The 18,995-nt window shown below is 39.9% G+C and overlaps 1 protein-coding gene and 1 long non-coding RNA gene across 5 annotated transcripts in view; one reads left to right on the top strand and one right to left on the bottom strand.

Annotated features, from left to right (window-relative positions):
- The window catches only part of col4a2 (collagen, type IV, alpha 2), a 69,877-nt gene that overhangs the window by 19,674 nt on the left and 31,208 nt on the right, over positions 1-18,995 (bottom strand). For 2 of the 4 annotated variants that reach the window (XM_044216567.1, XM_044216568.1), the window contains exons 5-17: positions 4,470-4,604; positions 4,331-4,375; positions 4,104-4,220; positions 3,936-4,004; positions 3,756-3,791; positions 3,493-3,546; positions 3,302-3,337; positions 3,127-3,168; positions 2,138-2,209; positions 1,951-1,995; positions 1,784-1,831; positions 1,653-1,688; positions 1,518-1,562 (exon numbers count right to left, since the gene is read on the bottom strand). In XM_044216567.1, coding sequence (XP_044072502.1) covers positions 1,518-1,562; positions 1,653-1,688; positions 1,784-1,831; positions 1,951-1,995; positions 2,138-2,209; positions 3,127-3,168; positions 3,302-3,337; positions 3,493-3,546; positions 3,756-3,791; positions 3,936-4,004; positions 4,104-4,220; positions 4,331-4,375; positions 4,470-4,604 — 780 coding nt within the window. Of the gene's footprint in view, positions 1-1,517; positions 1,563-1,652; positions 1,689-1,783; positions 1,832-1,950; positions 1,996-2,137; positions 2,210-3,126; positions 3,169-3,301; positions 3,338-3,492; positions 3,547-3,755; positions 3,792-3,935; positions 4,005-4,103; positions 4,221-4,330; positions 4,376-4,469; positions 4,605-11,048; positions 11,184-18,995 lie in introns of those variants that run through there. The other 2 variants (XM_044216569.1, XM_044216570.1) reach the window with 2 other exon arrangements.
- On the top strand, positions 11,278-12,086 carry LOC122885462. The gene is made up of 2 exons (XR_006380117.1): positions 11,278-11,552; positions 11,640-12,086. It is a non-coding gene; the product is annotated as an uncharacterized LOC122885462 (long non-coding RNA).

Here is an 18,995-nt window from a genome sequence, read left to right as displayed (position 1 = left end):
TAACCCCTTAAGTAGCCTTAAAGCTGTTAAAATCACCTATTTCCAAACTGTTTGAAGTTATATGATTTAGTTTACACTGAGGGAAATATCAAACCTCCTTCAGACGTGTTTTTTATGGCTGCACCATCTCATCAAATGGAGATATTTTAGACGACTTGTGCATAAATGTTTTATACATTTCCACAAAATTCAGCCTGATATATTCAGTATTTTTGGAAACTTTGGGATCTCCTCCAGAATTTAAAATAAACTTCTGTGGGTTTGAACAATGTTTGGCAGTAGTTTGTACTGACTAGTTTGAGACTTAGACCACAACGGTTGTTAAGGCTTCTCTGGATGGAGCATCCATCATGTTGTTTTACTTTTAACCTCTTCAACTCCTAATTGTCCCCTTGAATCTTTATAAATGTCGATGAAAAAAGATATTTTCCTCATAGTTTCAAAGAATTAGACATTTTGTAACTGCTTGTTACAATACTCAGTTGAAGTTAAAGGATGATTACACTGAGTGAAATATTCAAACCCTGCATGCTGTGTTGCAACCTTTACATTAAATAGAAATATTCAAAATGTCTCCTGCATTATTTTACAGACATTTCCCAAAAACTCAGCCTTGGAAATTCTGCAATTTCCTCTAGAATTCAAAATAAAGTTTTGTAGGTTTGAACATGTCTCAGATGATTAAAATGAGCTTGTTATAATGGTCAGTTGGCCCACCAGACAGGTTCCAATTTTTTGATCCCTTTGGGCAGTAAAAATACATCACACTAAAATTACGTAATACAAATATAGTGAATTCAGGGGTTTTTGTAAGAAGGATGAGATTATATGAGATGAGCTCTTTCCTGGTCCAACCCCAGTAAGTGATTTCTTCTAACGATGTTTGAATTATACATAAAAGTCTTGCTTAGTGCATCTTACAGCAAGTCCTGGTGTGGCATCACTCTGATAATCAGTGCTGGAGGAAGTATTCAGATTGTTTACTTAAAAATATCAATACCGCAAAATAAAAATACTCCATTACAAGTAAAAGTCCTGCATTTAAAGTGTTACACATTAATGCATCAGTAATAATAATCCAATAATATAATATATGATAACACTCACAGTGGCCATTTTCCTGAATTAAAAGTATTTTTGTTCTTGATATATTTAGTACATTTTGCTGATAATACTTATGTAAGTAATATTTTACCGTGGTAGTGGGTTGAGGTGGAGCTAATTTTAACTATTCTATATACCGATGTTTAATCTATAACACTGCATCATAATTTATGAGCTCATTATATGTTTTGTATGAAACATCTTAATCTGTAAAATAACTAGTAACTATAGCTGTCAAATAAATGTAGTGGAGTAAAAAGTAACACATTTCCTTTTAAATTGTAGTGAAGCAGACGTGAAAAGTAACATGAAAAGAAAAGTACAAGTACCTCAAATTTGCACTTAAGTGCTTTCAGTCAGTTAGATTAGAGTTTAGATGCATAATCAGTGATCATGATCAAGTGCATTCTCACCTTAGGACCATCTCTGCCTTTTGGACCTGGTTCACCGAGATCCCCCTGAAAGTCGCCATCATTAAGTTATAAAATGACATTTAATCTGATAATACAATAATGACACGACATCTCTCATCTTTCACACAAACATACCCTTGGTCCAGGACTCCCATCTGCACCAGACGTACCCTAGAACAGCATCCAAAACAGCGCATGATATGAACTGAACAGATGGATAGAGGATAGTTTCTGGCTGAAATGGGTAGAAATGTGCCTGTGCTCACCCGCGGTCCAGGGAATCCCATAACGCCAGTTTCTCCTTTGTTGTCGGCCTGAAATAAACCGAACAAAAGAAAAGATGAGCAGAGGAAATGACATGCTGAGGTGTAGATGTTAGTCTTTGTCTATGTACGTGTGTGGAAATGTGTATCGTTCATGAGTGATCACATACCAAATCTCCTGTTTCTCCTTTCAGACCTTTCTCTCCAGGAGGTCCCTGAAATAATGAAAGAGGAGGATATTATTGGTTTATCTGTCTGTAACACTCCTATTTATATTTAAAATTTCAGAGACCATCTTTGAATGCCATTACAGTAGGTTAATGAATAAAGATGAACATGTTTTGCTGATGTACAGACCGAGGGTCCGCTGTGGGGCTGAGTTTGCTGATGAGTAGAGTTTCCTGGTGGCCCTGGAAGTCCGATGTCCCCCTGTGGTGAAAGAAGAAAGTGCAGCAAAATTCAGCCAGCTCAGAGAGAAACAAATCATCAAGTACTCAGATCCTTTACTTAAGTATAAGTACATATGCTACACTTTCAAAATATTATAATAAGTAAAACTCCTGCAAACAAAAGCCAACTTAGGTAAAAGCACAGAAGTATTAGCAGCAAAATATACTTAGAGTATCAAAGTAAAAGTACTCGTTATGCAGAAACAATTGCCCCTGTGACTCACATATTATTATATATGACATTACTAGATTGTTGCTGGAATGTGTAACCAGGATTTTACTGATGTAGCTGGTTGAGGTGGAGCTAGTTTTAACGGATTTATTTACAGTTGGGTAACTTAGTCTACTGGTTTCCAACCTAGGGGTTAGGCCCCCTCCAAAGGGTCACAGGATAAATCTGAGGGGTCGTGAGATGATTAATGGGAGAGAAAAGCAGAAAAACAAACTTCTTTTTAAACAAATCTGTTTTAATTTTTTGGACCGTTCTCTAATCTTTGATTTTGTTGTGAAATATTCATATCATATGTTTTTTTTTAAATGAAAAATCTTACAAAATGGTGGAGCAGTGGAGTAAAAAGCACAGTATTTTCCTCTGAAATGTAGCACAGTAGAAGTAGCATTAAATGGAAATTCTATCTCAAAACTGTACTTAAGTACAGTACTTGAGAAAATGTACTTATATACAGTTCTGTTCCACCACTGCAAATCATTGCGTGGGAAAGTACAGATGTAGACCTCAAACTGAAGTGGATCAGATGATTTGTGACCTAAATGAATTCAGGATTTTCCATGCAGCATTAGCTAATTATTTTGTTTTCATAGCATTTGCTTTACAGCAATGCAAGTAGACTTGACTAATAAATATGAACATTGCATTTGACAAACATGGTCACTCACTTGGTCTCCTTTGTGTCCCTTAAGCACTTTGGTCATAGTGCCCTGTACAGAAAAACAAAAAAAACACTTGAAGCTGCATTCATGAATTCCAGTTCTTATTTGATAACAATGCAGTATTTACAAAGTCATACATCAAATTTATATTATATCACATTATATGTTGTTGTTGCTTTACCTTTGGTCCACGGGGACCTGGAGGCCCTGGGGGACCCTAGAAGAAGACACAGACAGGATCCTAATACGCACTTTGCATCATAATAGATTGAGCTTCACAAACTAAAATTAAAATTGCACCTCAACAAATGCACTCACACACACACACACACACACACACACACACACACACACACACACACACACATTTACCTTTGGTCCGGGGAAGCCTCTGTTACCCTGCCATCCTGGGTTTCCTGTGGGCCCCTGACAGAAATCAAATGACAGACAGTAGAAGAGAAATATTGCAACAACAGAAAATTGAGTAAAAGTAACTTTCAAACAAGCTGCTGGGAACGAGGGAATGCATTAGTTAGTGCAAATTTGATATGCCAATATTATATGTAACAACCGTAATCTGCTCATGTCTCTATGATCAGCATACAGTAATAAATCATTTGATTAATGTGTCTTACAAATATTCCGTTGACCCCTGGTGTGCCTGGATCTCCCTGTGGAGACATGGTGAAAAATTCATGAAGTTAATGAGATCTATATGACTTTGTTACATCATTATCAAGTCGTAAATGCAATTTTATGAAGCCAGGAGTTCTTCAGAACAAAAGTTAGGTTTGGTGTACACTCCTCTTCCTCACCCTGAAACGCTCCATGTACACACTCAGCTCCAGAGAGTCTCCCTTCGCTCCCTTCCTGCCTGGTTGTCCCTGAGAGATGAGAAGAAAGTAAGTAATGGCCACTTACAGGAAATCAAACTCTATGTATTTTACAAATCAATATCCATACAGGTTTGGAGTTGCACTTACGGGAAAACCAGGTGCGCCATTATAGCCAGGTTGCCCCGGTAACCCTGATTCTCCTTGTGTCCCATTACAGCCGTCTGCACCTGGCTTGCCCCTGGGCCCAGCTTGTCCTGGGTGGCCCTGCGGAGTGTACGTCAAATAACAACAGTCAGAACACATCACGAGCAGAATACTCTGCTGACATACAGCGAGCTTCTACTGCTTTCACCCAGACCGATGGATGAACTTACAGGAATGCCGTCGTTTCCAGAAAACCCAGGAACGCCGGTCATTCCCTGTGGAGCGACACAAATCACACATTAAACAAGATGACAAACAAGAGTGCTGTGATTTTTAACAATTAGGCAAAAAAATAGAAGAATATTTTACCACATTTCCTTTAAGACCTATGTTGCCACCTTGGCCATGGTCACCTTTCTGCCCCTTTGGTCCTTGGATGCCTGGATCACCTGGTCTCCCTGAAGGCCCCTGGGAGCCCTGAGGACCAAGAGGCCCAGGTTGACCCTGAGATTGAGGTATAAAAAAAGAGAGTTGATCAACTTCAAGTCAAGGGTGCAATACACCAAATAAACTGCCAGCTGCACATTGGCTTACAGTTTGGTGCATAACTGATCTGAATCAATTATTGTTTGATTTCTTTTTATCAATAACATCATGAGTGTTACATTGGTGACATCTGGGATAACAAAAAATTTAAACTTACCTGTTGAAAATAGAGGAAGCAGAAGAGAAGAGAAGATTTGAAAATATGACAACAGTTGAGAACCAAAGTATCACAACAATGCAACAAGAAGTATGACAAACCATAATCTATCAATTAAAAACATTTCCCACATTTTAACTTTGTAAATTTCTGCTTGTATTTTCTGATTGCAACACTAGGGGGAGACAAACACCTTTTTCTTTTTTTACTGAAATCCTCTCCTTCAGCACTTCAGACTCTCTACACCCATCCAGTGGTCAAACAGTGTATTTACAAATGTCCACTGTCGGAGAACAGCTGATGGGTAAAAACTGATGCCATACAGAAACATCTCAAGAATACATTTTATCGTCACTGAACTCCTTTTAGTTCTTTTCAGCTTGTTAGGGACAGAACGAGCAGACACAATTAGAGATTCTTACACACAAATGACCTAATATAGTCTTGTTTTAGAATCTGCCTCGATACAAATTAAAACCTGCATGCTGAAATATATTTCCCCTCATTTATCTTATCCCACACACACAAGTCATTCCAAGACAGGCCGGATAGAGCAGTGAGGAGATTAAGTTAAAGTAGATAAAGCCAGACTCTGCTGTCAAATGTGTCCCTAATGGAAAAAAAGACACTCGCAGCAAATGCTAAAGGCTAGGTTAAGGGCTGTTTAAAGATTATTTTAAATGCTGACTGTTAGAAACTGCAGACAGCCTCCTAATCTGCAAGCTAAATATAACAATTTGATTATGATACTCAGAGTGATGAAAGAGAGAAGACAGGCAGGCAGATAGGAAGGAAGAAAAATGTGTCTGGCAGTGGCAGAAGTATATTTCTGTTCTCCAAACCACACCTCTGTTACATTTATAAATATCTAATTTTTATCTCCTAATAGATAGATTTACGATGTGTCTACAGATTCGGCAGTAAAGTATATCCTCTCTTTCCCTACTGCAGGATACAAACAAACACACTCCAGCAAAGGGGAATGAATACTGAGGAGTTGTTCAGTGCAGGTGGGGTGTGTGAGGGCGAGGAGCTTCAACTGAAAGATCAGGTCGAACAGGTGCCTCAAACACAGACACATACATCTCAGTGTTCCTCAGAAACAGGATGATGAGTGTGTAATTTACATATCAGGGGTAAAGAGTTGACAAGGGTTGGTGGGATGGAAACAGAATAATACGAGGACAGCACTTTTAAAAGGGTCAAAAAACACACAGCGAAGACTGCATTGAGCATGCCTGCATGATGTGGTCAGTAAATGATGACCCCTGGGGTTTTGGGGCCTGACAGGGTTCCTGTGAGAACACACAGCGATGTTGTTATATGAAGCTAGAGCCAAGGGTCTCGAAGGAATTAATAAAACTGCAGGGAGCCTAAACAATGTCATACAACAATTCAAACAAGCTCACAGACAAATCAGATGCAGATAGTGTGAGATAAAGCCTCAGCTGAACTCTGAATATAACTAATGGCTAGCTGTGTGTGTGTGTGTGTGTCTTGTAGTCAGAGCTTTGTCTATGGGTGGCTTTCTGGAACAGGAGGTGTTTGTTTTGTCTCTGCATCAGTCTTGACAATGCAGCTGTTGCCTGTAGAGCAGACAACAGACAGACAACAGTCCTGTCACGAAAACTCAAACGCCACATGAATAACAGCGGTGTGTCATATGGTGTTTGCTGTGAATTTTTACATTGACAGATGAAAACAGCCAGAGGACTGGACTGTGAGGCTGCACTTCGACACACTAAATGCTAACAGCTCGCTAACATGCTCACAGTGACAATGCTAACATGCTGATGTTTAGCAGGTATATTTGCCATGCTCAACATCTTGGTTTAGCGTGTTTCCAAGCTAACATTTGCTAATTAGCACCATACAGCAGAGGCTGATAGGAACGTGATGAGTATTGCAGGTATTTTGCATCATGGTAGTGCTAGAGGAAAAGTCAGGCAATTACCAAAGTCATCAGGATTCATCCTCTGGGGGCCATGAATGTCTGTACACAATTTCATGGCAATCCATACAGTAGTTGTTGAGATATTTCAATGGACCAAAGTGGTGGACCTACCGACCAACTGAACCACACTGATTGTGTGGCTAAAAATGTGCAATTATTCAAATGTCAAAACAGTCATAAACTGGTAGAACCCCGAATGTGTGAATGAAACAGCACGTAAACATCTCTGACTCTGGTGAGAAGAACATGTCACAATATTGATGCCAGTGTATCCTGAGAAGAAACTGTATGTCACGATATTACTGTAATTATTTCACCCCCAGTACTGATGGCTGTTTAGTGTGTGTATGCACCTCAGCAGAACACAACAGTGACTCCCAATCCTCTTCATCATTTAATGTGGATTCAGTTTCATAAAATATATAATATAAAAACATCATAGTCAGAATAAATCATTTTCACATTCTTGTCAAGATTATAGATGCAATTTAAAGTTTAGATCTGGAAGGAAACTGACACCTGTTTCCTTTGCTATGAAACATCATGTTCTCTATTGTTTCTAAAGGCATACTTGTGTGTTTGTGTGTGTGTGTGTGTGTGAAAATACACTCCCTGGCCACTTCATTAGGTACACCTATACAATCTAATGCAATCCAGCACAACAGCTCTGCCACATTTTCTTCTATCACAAAGTTTACAATATTCAGTTTTTGTTCAAACTTTCCGAGAGGTGTTAATTCAACTATATGTTTATTATTGAGGTCAAAGTTAGTGGTTGTGTTGTACTGGACTATATAGAAATGTGTTTCTAATATTCTTCCTTCCTCATGTTTGTAAAATGTGGGCAAAACATAAGAAACACCTCTCAATATAATCAGACCAGTTAAACACCACTGCAAACTACAACCTCAATAATGAACATGTAGTTAAATGAATACGTCTCTGACAATCAAAACTGAACATTATTTTCTTTGTAAAGGTATAATTTATGACTGAGCTCCGACAAACAATGTAGCTTTCCCGACATGCACGCCCTCTTCATGCAGCGGTTTGCCAGGTGTGGGGAGGTGAGAGAATATGCAGGGTTTTAACTTCTCTCTCAAGCTCTTTTTTCATTCTTCACATAACTACTTCTGTCACTTTTGATGTGTACATACTCATGAATGACTCATTGTTGTATTGCTCCTATCCCCATTTGTATTACTGATTATGTCAAGACTACAAAGACATGTAAAAGACACAGAGTTCCTGGAGACTGATTAGGCACCTGGTTGGACAACACATCGTAAGAACTAGTTAGTTTTGAGCATACTGAACGCTTAGTACCGACCACATCTGTTCCATACATCATACTGTAGCCTGTTGTTTCATCATTTCCGTTCTCCATCTTGTCCTGAGCTAAATCTCTCCGGCCCTCCCCACTCTTTAATTACCAGTCCTCCACAGTTTACTTCCTTCATACCTCTATACTCCCCATTCTTATCTGCTCACACTACTTCCACACAACATTTCCTCCCCTTCTCTCCAAAACTCTCGAGTGTTCGCAGATCCCTTTGCATCTCTTCTTATCCTTCTTTTTCAGCCTGTATTCTTACCCTTTCTGTCTCTGCTGGGTGAAGAGTGGCCACATGTAAGCCTACAAATCAGTCAACCCCCCCTAAGTATAAAGTTGAAACAGCAAGAAAAATCACAGATGACAAAAAAGCAGTGGGGGGAATGCATGAGAGGCCCTGAAATCATCACCTAGCCACAAAACAAAAGAAAAAATAAATAAGTTTGAGTTAGGATGAGTTGGATGGACATATTCTGTAGCAGAAACCATACGACTGGCCAGTAAAGTAGAAATGCAGATTGAGAGATAAGAAAGAGAAAGCATTCTTTTAACCATGTAGTATAATAAAATTCTGAACCTGTGTAAACGGAGAATCTGAAATGTAGATCAGAGGAAGTCGAGGGGTCTTCAAACAGACATGTCTTGGATTCACTAAAGGACACTGAACACACATACATGAGGATGGAGTTCCTCTTTGAAGGCTGGTCATGACTTTACCAGATTATGAAGCTCAGGAGGCATGTCCTGCCTACAGAATTTTTTCTGTAACTGTAGCTGTCTGTGCTACTTTATTTTTCTTCCTGTCACAGATGGCTCACATCACATCTCATGAGCTTTATAATGGGATATGACAAGCCATCAATCAGCGGCCGAATCTACTGAAGTCACAGGGGGAAGAGAAGGAAATGAGGCAGGCAGAGGGTAGATCACAGCTGACCAATAATCTCCAGGAGTTTTGAGGCGGTATTGTAGAAAGTCAAGTACATTTTATTTACTGTATACAGCCCCAAAAAATGCTAATTTGTCTCAGAGGGCTTTACAGTCTGCACAACATACGACATTCACTGTCCTTTGGCCTTCAATTTGTATAAGGAAGTTCCAGCTTGTCAATTATGAGGATTGGTCTTATGTCAATGTTGATTGGTAATTTTACGGATTTGACCTGTTGGTTGGACAAAACAAGCTATTAGACGACCTCAGCTTGGGCTTTAGTGAACTGTAACGGACATTTTTCACTATTTTCTGACATTTCATAGACCAAACGATTAATTATTAAGAGAAAATAATTGCCAGATTAATTGATAATACAAACGATTGTTAGCTGCAGGCCTAATATTAAGTGTAGTAAGTTAAAGAGTTTTAGCCAATTATATGAGCTGAGTTTCATTTTTCCCTTTTACCTTTTAGATTTCATATTAAACTGTAACATGCCTTTCTCTGTGTTACCTGTGAGGCATACTATGTGGCATGTCATATGTGAAACAGGAATATAGCACAATTTTGATGTCAAGATGGACTGTGGTTTTCCGCAGTCAACAATGCGAAAAACAAAACAAGAAAACACCCTTGCTGCATGTTATTTATGCCCACATTACACAAACTCCTTTATCTACACAGTCTGCTAGTAGATTGCTGTAATTATCATCAGTATTATCATTGCTGAATCAATAACATAACATCACTGTGGCAACAGAGGAAACACGGAATCATGCCTGTGTGTAAACAGTCCATGTTTTACAGCACCACACACACACGTCTTTATACAGATAAGCATAAGACTACAATGACACCACCAAAGCAAGACCCTAGATCTATGTATGTGTATGTGTGTGTTAATGTGAGGGGGTTGGGGTTAGATCTGGGTGCGATTCGGCCGTAAAGAAGTGTGTGTAACTCTGTGAGCTCACAGCAGTGAAACATGCTCCAGACACCAATCATGACAGTGAACTTATCAAAACTACACAGTACTGTAATTTGAATGGCTTTTATGGATGTATTTCAAGGGTAAACTGATAGTAGTCACTTCCTTTTATAAGATACATTTAAGGTCTCAGCCCCAGAAAATCACTGCTGTGGTGGTTGAAATCATCAAACTTCACACAGTCAGATAAATAAGAGGGACTACAAGACAGACCGACAGACAGACAGGTGAGCGAGAGGTGTGTGTCAGGAGGAAATAAAAACAGACTGAAATTACAAGATTTAACCACACAGAGGATAGAAAAGTCGTAATAAATGGCAAAAAAAGGAAGAGTGACTCTGAATATACACACAAAATTAGGACGGTTAAGAAACAGACTAGAGGAAAGATCGTAAAAAAGCAATAAAACACCAGCCCTTCCCACACTGGTCTGCCAACTGGTGTCTGCTTCTTATCCGATCACCTCTCACCTCATATGAGGGGCATAAACTACCACACACATAAAAACACACACACCCTGGCTAGGTGAACAAAGTGACTGAGGCTAAGGTATGGGGTGATGGGATGCTGAAGGCAGAAATAATAGCAAACACACAGCAGATATGTATAAGATCTCAGAAACAGCAAATACTTTGTCTTTCCTAGCTATTCCTATATCTACCATAGCAATATTTTTTCCAAGGATTAACCCCTTCTTTCATATATCACATAGCTCATTGACCACGAGATGTCCCAGCCCCATCTTTTGCAGCTGTAGGAATGTGTGAGGAGGATTACGGACAATCTCCACCATTTAAACCTGACATGTGTGAGTCCGGATTTGAACCAAACATCTAAACGAAAGAATGCATTGAATGTTGTGATGCTGCCAAGAAGAGGAAGGTGACTTTTTTTACTAACTAATCGAATAAGATCCAGAGATGCAGGTGTGAGGCAGCTATTTCTGGTCAACTTCTTGTCTCTCAGTCTCTTTCAAAGACACACAAGATTAAAGGGATAGTTCATTGAAATTACACACAAAAAACACATTTTCTCACACACTATTTGTGGTAGTCAGCCACTTTATCCTCCCCAGCCACGTGTCCTCTGTTGTGCTCTCCTTCCCTGGTGTGTCTTGTATGTCCCCGACTCGTCTATGGATGTTTGTGTGTGTATGTGTGTGTAGGTCTTCTGGTCTGGCTCGTGGTTTCCCGCCTGCTGCTGATCACCGGCACACCTGTCTCCAATCATCCATCAGTCTCCACAGCTCAAATACCAGGCTCTTCCACAACACCAGATTTTGTCTGTACACTTGTACGACTACTACGCCAAGGCTCCTAACTTACACGTTAAGGACCATTTGCTAGTGTTGTTTGGTTACCACGTTTTTGATCCTGTCTCTGCCTCAGGATTATCCTGTGCCGGAGAACACAGTTTTGTCTCCGTTTGGATTCCTGTCAGCCTGCCTCTCCAGCCGCTCCACCTAACCTGTCTCCTACAACTCCACCACGGAGTCGGACCCTTTGGATCCAACCTGCTCCATGCTCTTGGTTCCATTGACGGTCAGTCTCCACACCCCACCACCAACTCCACTGCAGTCTATACTGCACCACCTGTTCCTCGCCTCACAGACCTGTCTGCCTGTCCAGATCCATGCGGCCTCCAACCCGAGTCAGATGGGTGACCGCTACTTTAGTCTCCACTCCGGAGCCATCGCTACTTTCCCTGAGTCGCCGTGTACAACGCCGAAGGCTTTACTCGGGAGAACTACACCCCTTCCCACTAGTCCTGCTCACATTCAAATAGAGTGAATTGATCTTTAAAGACTTCGAGTGAGTCCGAAATATCGTACACTACGACACTATTACCCTTACGGTGTCAAGCCCTGAGGATTTGCTCTTTTCATTTTTGAGCTATCTTCTGCTGCCACCCCAATACAATGAAGGGGAATGTAATATTCATTAGTGGTGCTCACAGCATTGAAATGTTACATTCAAAAATGTCAACAGCTACATCTCTCCAGAAACAATGTCCCTGTTACTTTGTAAACTCACAACAAATATGCTCTGTTTGTCTTCAGTTTTCATTGGGACAATTTCTTAAGCAGATATATTTCAATAAAAACTATTCAGGATCTGTGGATTAAAAATCTACCAATGAAATAAGACAATGAAACAAAAGCTACCTGCATGGATAGATGGCACTACAAGTAAGAAAATATATTTTTCTTTGTAATTTGGGTGAACTCACCCTTTAAAGAGTAACTGAACACCAGTAGTTTAACACCTCACCTTGCTGCAGTGATGTGTAAGTGTACTACAGGGTGGGTCAGTACACCATGACATCATGGTTGGGTGTGGCTCAAGGTACAAAAGAGCATACTTTTGACCACAACATAAGTGAAGCAGCAAACTTAAAACTTTCAACCACAAATGGCAGTAAAACACAGCTTTTCAGTCTGGTACTGTATTAAGTTAGTTTTTTAAATGTTCATCAATGAGATATATTTTTTTTCCCTCTGTCTGGATTCTATTTCCTACTTTTCTAAGTACAATTGATTTCTAAGTTGACATATTTACATTTTCACTTCACTGCTTCTGTAAACCTAAGCAAGGGCTTTCATGACATGACGCATATCAAGACATTTCTGAGAAAATTCCTCCTCTTTACTGTATAAAATGCAGTAACCATAATCTCTCCCTGTGTGTACGTGGGTGTGTTTGCATTTCATTCCTAAATCACATTAGATCTATTAAAAGTTCCCCCGTCTGACACCATAAATTTCATCTGGACCCAGACTGTCCCCTGGGGTGGACAGTTTGGGAACAAACCGCTAAGAACAGGATGGGAACACACAGCCCAGTGTGCAAACCTCTGACCTCAGAGAGGAATAAAATAAATCAATAAACAACTGGCCGGAAGCTGCCTCTGTTATTCCACCTGTCTGTGCTGAAAAACTTGAACATTTTATAATTTTTTACACAAGAAATTGAAAGTTACTGATTAAAACACTAATTTAAAGATAGGGTCAGCAGAGATAGGAAATATGATACATCACAGGAAAACAGATGTCTTGGAGGCAAACATGAAACTAGTGGCATCAACAAAGAACAAGACTTTAATATATCCTAAATATTTTGATTGACCAGCTTGGATTAAACATTTTCTGTCTTCTCCTTGATGTCTTGTCATGTTGAAACTCTAGCACGAGGAAGATATTGAACATTTAGTCTGTGGCTAATCTTTGCAGTCTTTCCTCACGACAGACATGTATGTACATATTAGCTTTTTTTTTTTTACACACTTTCACTCACGCTGATCTTCCTTGCCTCTTTTTCATGGATATTCATCTCTACATTTACTCTGTTGCAAACAATGTTAATACCCAAAATCTCAGATGGCTTGCCCTCCTAGTGGTTGTATATACTGTATCTCCTCAGAAATAATACTGGAATCTAAACAGAAAGGGTTGTGGTGAGGGAAGACTGATGCTATGCACTGTGAACATTATCCTCTGATGTCATCAATGTGAGACAGACCACTGACAGCCCCATACTTCAAACAGAAACATCTACAGACTAGAGTGTGATAAATTTAAGGTTGAGGTAGCTTGAAAAGAACTAGTTTGTACAATGTGTCATCCAAACACATCGGAAGGCAAAATTGTTTATAGCTGTTCCAAATAACTACACCCGAAGGCGGTGGGAAAAGCCTGCTGTCACAGAGACGGATGAGACATGATATTTGAACAAATGGGGATAATGCTGCACACTTCTTGGACTTTATACTTTACACTGTTCGCGCTCGTTTGTACGTACCAAAAAATGAAAAGATGAAAGCTTGTGAAAGAAGTCCTGTATATATTCACACCTCAATAAACCTGGCCAATCACTGCATGAGGAAAGTTTAAAAATTTGTCGGACGTAGCTTCCCCGATTCCGATGTCAGAGCGTGTGGAGAGGGATGGTTTCATCCACCTGACAAGCACTTTGTTTAAAGCATACTGACGTTTATTCACTGGACATCAGCAGCGGTTTAGAAGTTCTGAATTGATCTGCTTCCTGCATTTACGCAGGAAATAAGAAGGAATGAATCAAGAGAATGAGGGAAACAAAGGGAAAGAATGGAGGAAGTAAAGTTGACAAGAACAAATAAAGAAAGGAAAGGTGGTGGGAAAAAAGGAGGTAGAAGGGCAGAGGGGAGATGTTAAAGACTTATTTAAGAAAGGAAGACAGGAATAAAAGTAAAAAGGAAGGAAGATAAAGAAGGAATGAATGAAGATAAGGAAAGAAAGATATCAAGGAAGAGGAGAGAAAGAAAGGAAGGAAAGTAGAAAAGAAAGAAATGAAGGAAACAAGGAAGCACGTAATCACTAAATGTCTGCCCTTTCTCTCTGTCTCCCACAATCGGGCTCAGGCACTTTGGTGGATTCGGTCCCACTGCTCAAAGACCCAGCTCACATGTTTTTCTTGGATCCATTTATCTTGGACTCATTTCCTGAAGATCCACATCCCTTCTACATGATGCCCAGGGGGAAACAGGGCTCAGTTCCCCTGGAGGAGCGGGGGAATTAGGGATTAGGGTAGAGGCTTGAGGGGATCCACTTGGAGGACAATGAGGGTCCTCCACTCGATGCCCTGAGGAGGACTCAGGCAGAATAAATAAACATCTGTAGATTATGTTTAGATATCTATTAGAGTGTGTTTAGATCTCCTGGCTGAAGTCAGGGAGGTCAGCTTTCCGAATCCCCGGCTGGAGGAAAATGTCCTCCTTCTGAAAATCCTTGATGACAGTGGTGGATCAGAGCGGATATAAAATGATACGCTGAGAGTTAAAGAAAAAGCAACAAGGCCATGCAGGCTGCAGGTGGAACAGTGGCATATGAAAAATGGTATCTAATAAAGAATTACTCATGAGAACGTTAAAAATGTTTTGCTGCTGTGGACACAAACCTCCAGCCAGATTTGTGAATACGTCACTTCACATCACTGGTGCAACAACAAGTTCCTCTGACTCATCCGCTTAAAATTTCTCAAGTGCAAAGATGAAGTAGAGCGCTAAAGAGAGATGACATTCAGACAAACATCAGTCATTTCTTGTCACTTGCTTTGTTTCTCATGGAGTTCTGCTGCTATTTGTTTAGCCATTTGGCACAGAGTTGTTGCTGTTTTGAGACTAGTTTACATTAGAATTAATGTGTTTAGACTCTGAGCTAATTTCTGCATGCACATGTGTCATTTTCACCGAGCATGTGCACACGGATGTGCCAGAGATCTGACAGCATCCAGACCAGAGACAGGGCTGCTAATGACCAGTGGTTAGACTGAAGTGTGTATGTGTGTGTGGGAGTCTGCATGTGTTTTGAAGGTGTGTGTTGAAGGCCAAGACTCAAGGGGGGGATCCCAGGCTGAAAACAGAACAGCTTGGACCTCCAGCTATCCCAGGGGACTCTGGGGCCTGACACCTGTGCTATTGCCTCATGTTAGAAGAATGAGACGTCTCAAGTCTATGGTCCAAGCACATGTGTGTCTAAACAGGACACAGCTGCAGCCTGTGTGTATATGCGTGTGCATGTGGGAAAGAGTGAGAAATGGTTCACAGTCTCAAATGAGGTGCTGCCCTCACCTCAGAGACCTGTGTGCCTGTATCGTGTGTCTGCATGTGTCTGAGTGCATGTCTGTGTGTAATGAAGTCCATCATGGGTGTGTTGCCTCTATAGTCCCACTGTTACATCTATCACTGTGATTATAATGCCATTACTGCTTCCTTACAGTGGATCGCCCAGGGCGCAGTGACTTTGGAAACCAAGGAAAACTCAACTTCCTCAACAAACCTGTTCTCTGACATTGTACATCACACCTAAGGGCACAGAAGTTTGTGAGGCCATGGAAGTGTGAAAAAGTTGTTATATATATTTTTCTTTTTTTTTTTTTATTGGGATTTGTTATTTTGACCCAAAGTAGGTTTCACTGATAAAAAACCTTTTACAGTAAAAACAACATGATCACTTAGGGGTAACAGTAAAAATAATAATGATAGCTTTAGTGCTAAAATGATTTGTCGATCGAGTCTATCGGCAGAAAATAAAATTGCCACATTTTTTGTGTAACTTAATTAATCGTATACTATTATACTATTATACTATGCCACACATACGAAGACTCTAGCCTTTCAAATGTGAGGTTTTGCTGTCTTTCTCTAATTCATATGATTCTAAAATGAACATGTTTGTGTCATGGATTGTTGTTCGGACATGATGGGCAATTTCATGACATTACATTCTGAGAAATTGTATTGGGTATTTTCTAGTATTTTCTGTCTTGCTGATGTTAGTATGCTAACATTCGCAAATTAGCACTAAACACAAAGTACAGCTGAGACTGATGGGAATGTCATTAGATTTTCAGGTATTTTGTCATAAACCAAAGTATTGGACAAATTAAAATTTCGACAGGATGATGGCGCTAGATGAAAAGTTAAGGAATCACCAAAGTAATTACAATTCATCCTGAGGGGGACATGAATGTCTGTACCAAATTTCAGGGCAATTCGTCCCATTGTTGTTGAGATATTTCACTCAGAACCAAAAATGACAACCTCATGGTGGCGCTAGAGACAAAGTCATGGCAATCCATTAAGTAGTTGCTGAGATATTTCAGTCTGGACCAAAGTGGTGGACCGACTGACCGACATTGCCATCCCTAGGCCCAGGCAGCTAGCATGGCTGAAAATTATCAATAGATTAATCAATAATGAAAATAACTGTTAGTTGCAGGCATAAATAGCTTTATGTATATAGCACTTTACAAAGTGATTTACAAATGGGTGAAAAATACAACAACACACAGGAATGGGAAAAAACAAGTATGGAAAATGAGATTTATAGCTGTGAACTTGGCCCTGACTGACATGGACTGCAGCCAGTCGCATTAGGGTCAGGGATACCCATGTAATCCTCAAAGTCTCTTTCTGCACCCACCGACCCATCCAGCTGGCCCAGCCCACAGTCCAATTTTGCCAGCCCGGAAAAGTTTTTTATTTTCCCACAAGGGGATGTAACACCCACTGCCATTCCAGCTGCAGTGCACATTCCTGGACAATTTGCAAAGGAACATATCAAGGCAAAGATCCATGCATGTATGTGATTTACTGACTAAATGAATGGCAGGTTACTATATTGGGTATACATGTAAATTACATCAAGTTTATATTCCTAATTTCAGTAAAATATAGAGGGAATTGTTTTACCTTGATCTTGTGCCATGGGAAAAAAAATAACTTAAAACATATCTCACACAACATTTCCAAAATTACTGAGTGCTGAGTGTGTGTTGCGTTATTGCCATGTGAGCCCCAATCCCTGCTGCTGAAAAAAAAGTCTGCACTGAAAACATGTCTTCTCATATTTATTCCACTTTTCTGAGAAAGACGTCGAGGAAATCTAATTGTTTCCTCTGTAGCCGGCCCCTGATGTAGGTTTCACAACAAGTCCTGATGGGGAACACATGGTGTTGCTGTGGTGACCCACAACTCTGATCACATTTTTCCAGCAGCCTTGAGGACCATCTTTGTTGACCATAACATTTCCTGACTGCTGTCTGCAAATCAAATGCATAGATCCTAGAGGATGTACAGCATTAACACCTTATTTAAACAACTTTCCTATTGTGAGAATACAGATTAGATAGATGTGATTGATGTGGAATACATGGTGTGTGTCTGTATGTGTTTTTCAATGAGACGGAGATGGATTGAACTGGCAACAGAAGGTATTCACAGGAGAATAATGAGGAAACAGTTCCAGAAATGGAGGGAGGCAGGGACTTTAAAGCATCTTATTGCCATACTTTTCAGTGATCATGACTAAAGTATGCTAAAGTTCGGAATCCTATGAGGCAACAATCTCCAAGCCACAACATGAAACAGAATAGCTAAGGCTTATTCTACTCATCTTGATCTTTGTTCATCTAATTTGTCCTCGATTACACTCACGCCATGTGCTCTGGCTGATGATAACACAGTCAGGCTATAGAGGATAACACAAGGCCAGTGTTATCCTTTAGTGTCTACCACCTAAATACACACAAAGTTGCACAAATACTGGACCACTGAATGACTGTCAGTAGCAAAGTCTAACTAATCTCCTTCCTGCTGTAAGATAAGGTGATGATGACAATATCAGGGTCACTGAATGAGAAGAATATATTATGACTAAATAAAATTTTTGTTTCTTACAATAGGTCGTCGATTTCAGATTAAGGTAGACAAAACAACAGCTAATTTCTAACCATCTATTTTGCCAGCTGAAATACCAACTGTCTCTAGCAAATTTCATCAGCTGTAATGAGCAAACTAATTAAGCTAACATTGGAATTAGCTTAATTTGGAATAAGCAAGAACCCATTGAATATGCAAATGACCTGGTAGACCACAGAGACAACTATGGTGAAAGACTGAACAATACATTTATTTGTGAAAATAAATTCCTTTTTTCACTGATCAGAACAACTCTCCCAGATGTAGGCACTGAAATAAAGATCACCCTGTTCCAGAGTGAGGGAAATGTGGAGAAACAAAATAATTGCTAATTTATCTTGTGTGAACTTATAGGCCTATATACTGTATAAAATTAATGTACTTTTAACCGTCAGCCCAACACCTTTCAGGAAGAATGGGGTAGCCTAGCATTTGGAAGATTAATTTCCACCAAGTGGGTTACTGGTTAAATCTCTCTCTCTCACACACACACACACACACACACACACACACACACACACACACACACACACACACACACACACACACACACTTGCGTCTTCTGCTTACATCCTCACAGAACTGTCAACTTGTGTATCTGGAAAATTGCACAATGATGCTGGAGAAAACTTTCTCAAATCCAATAAAGGGACAGGACAGAGCCACTAACATTATCCTTAAACACAGTGGGGAAATACTACACTTGTAACCCCACGAAATATATTTAGCTAATAAAATGCTTCTTGGCC

Source organism: Siniperca chuatsi, linkage group LG12, assembly GCF_020085105.1.
Source record: "Siniperca chuatsi isolate FFG_IHB_CAS linkage group LG12, ASM2008510v1, whole genome shotgun sequence".
In the NCBI taxonomy this organism is placed as follows: Eukaryota; Metazoa; Chordata; class Actinopteri; order Centrarchiformes; family Sinipercidae; genus Siniperca; species Siniperca chuatsi.
The sequence above is the reverse complement of the archived record's forward strand: the minus strand, read 5'-3'. Positions and strand labels throughout refer to the sequence as shown.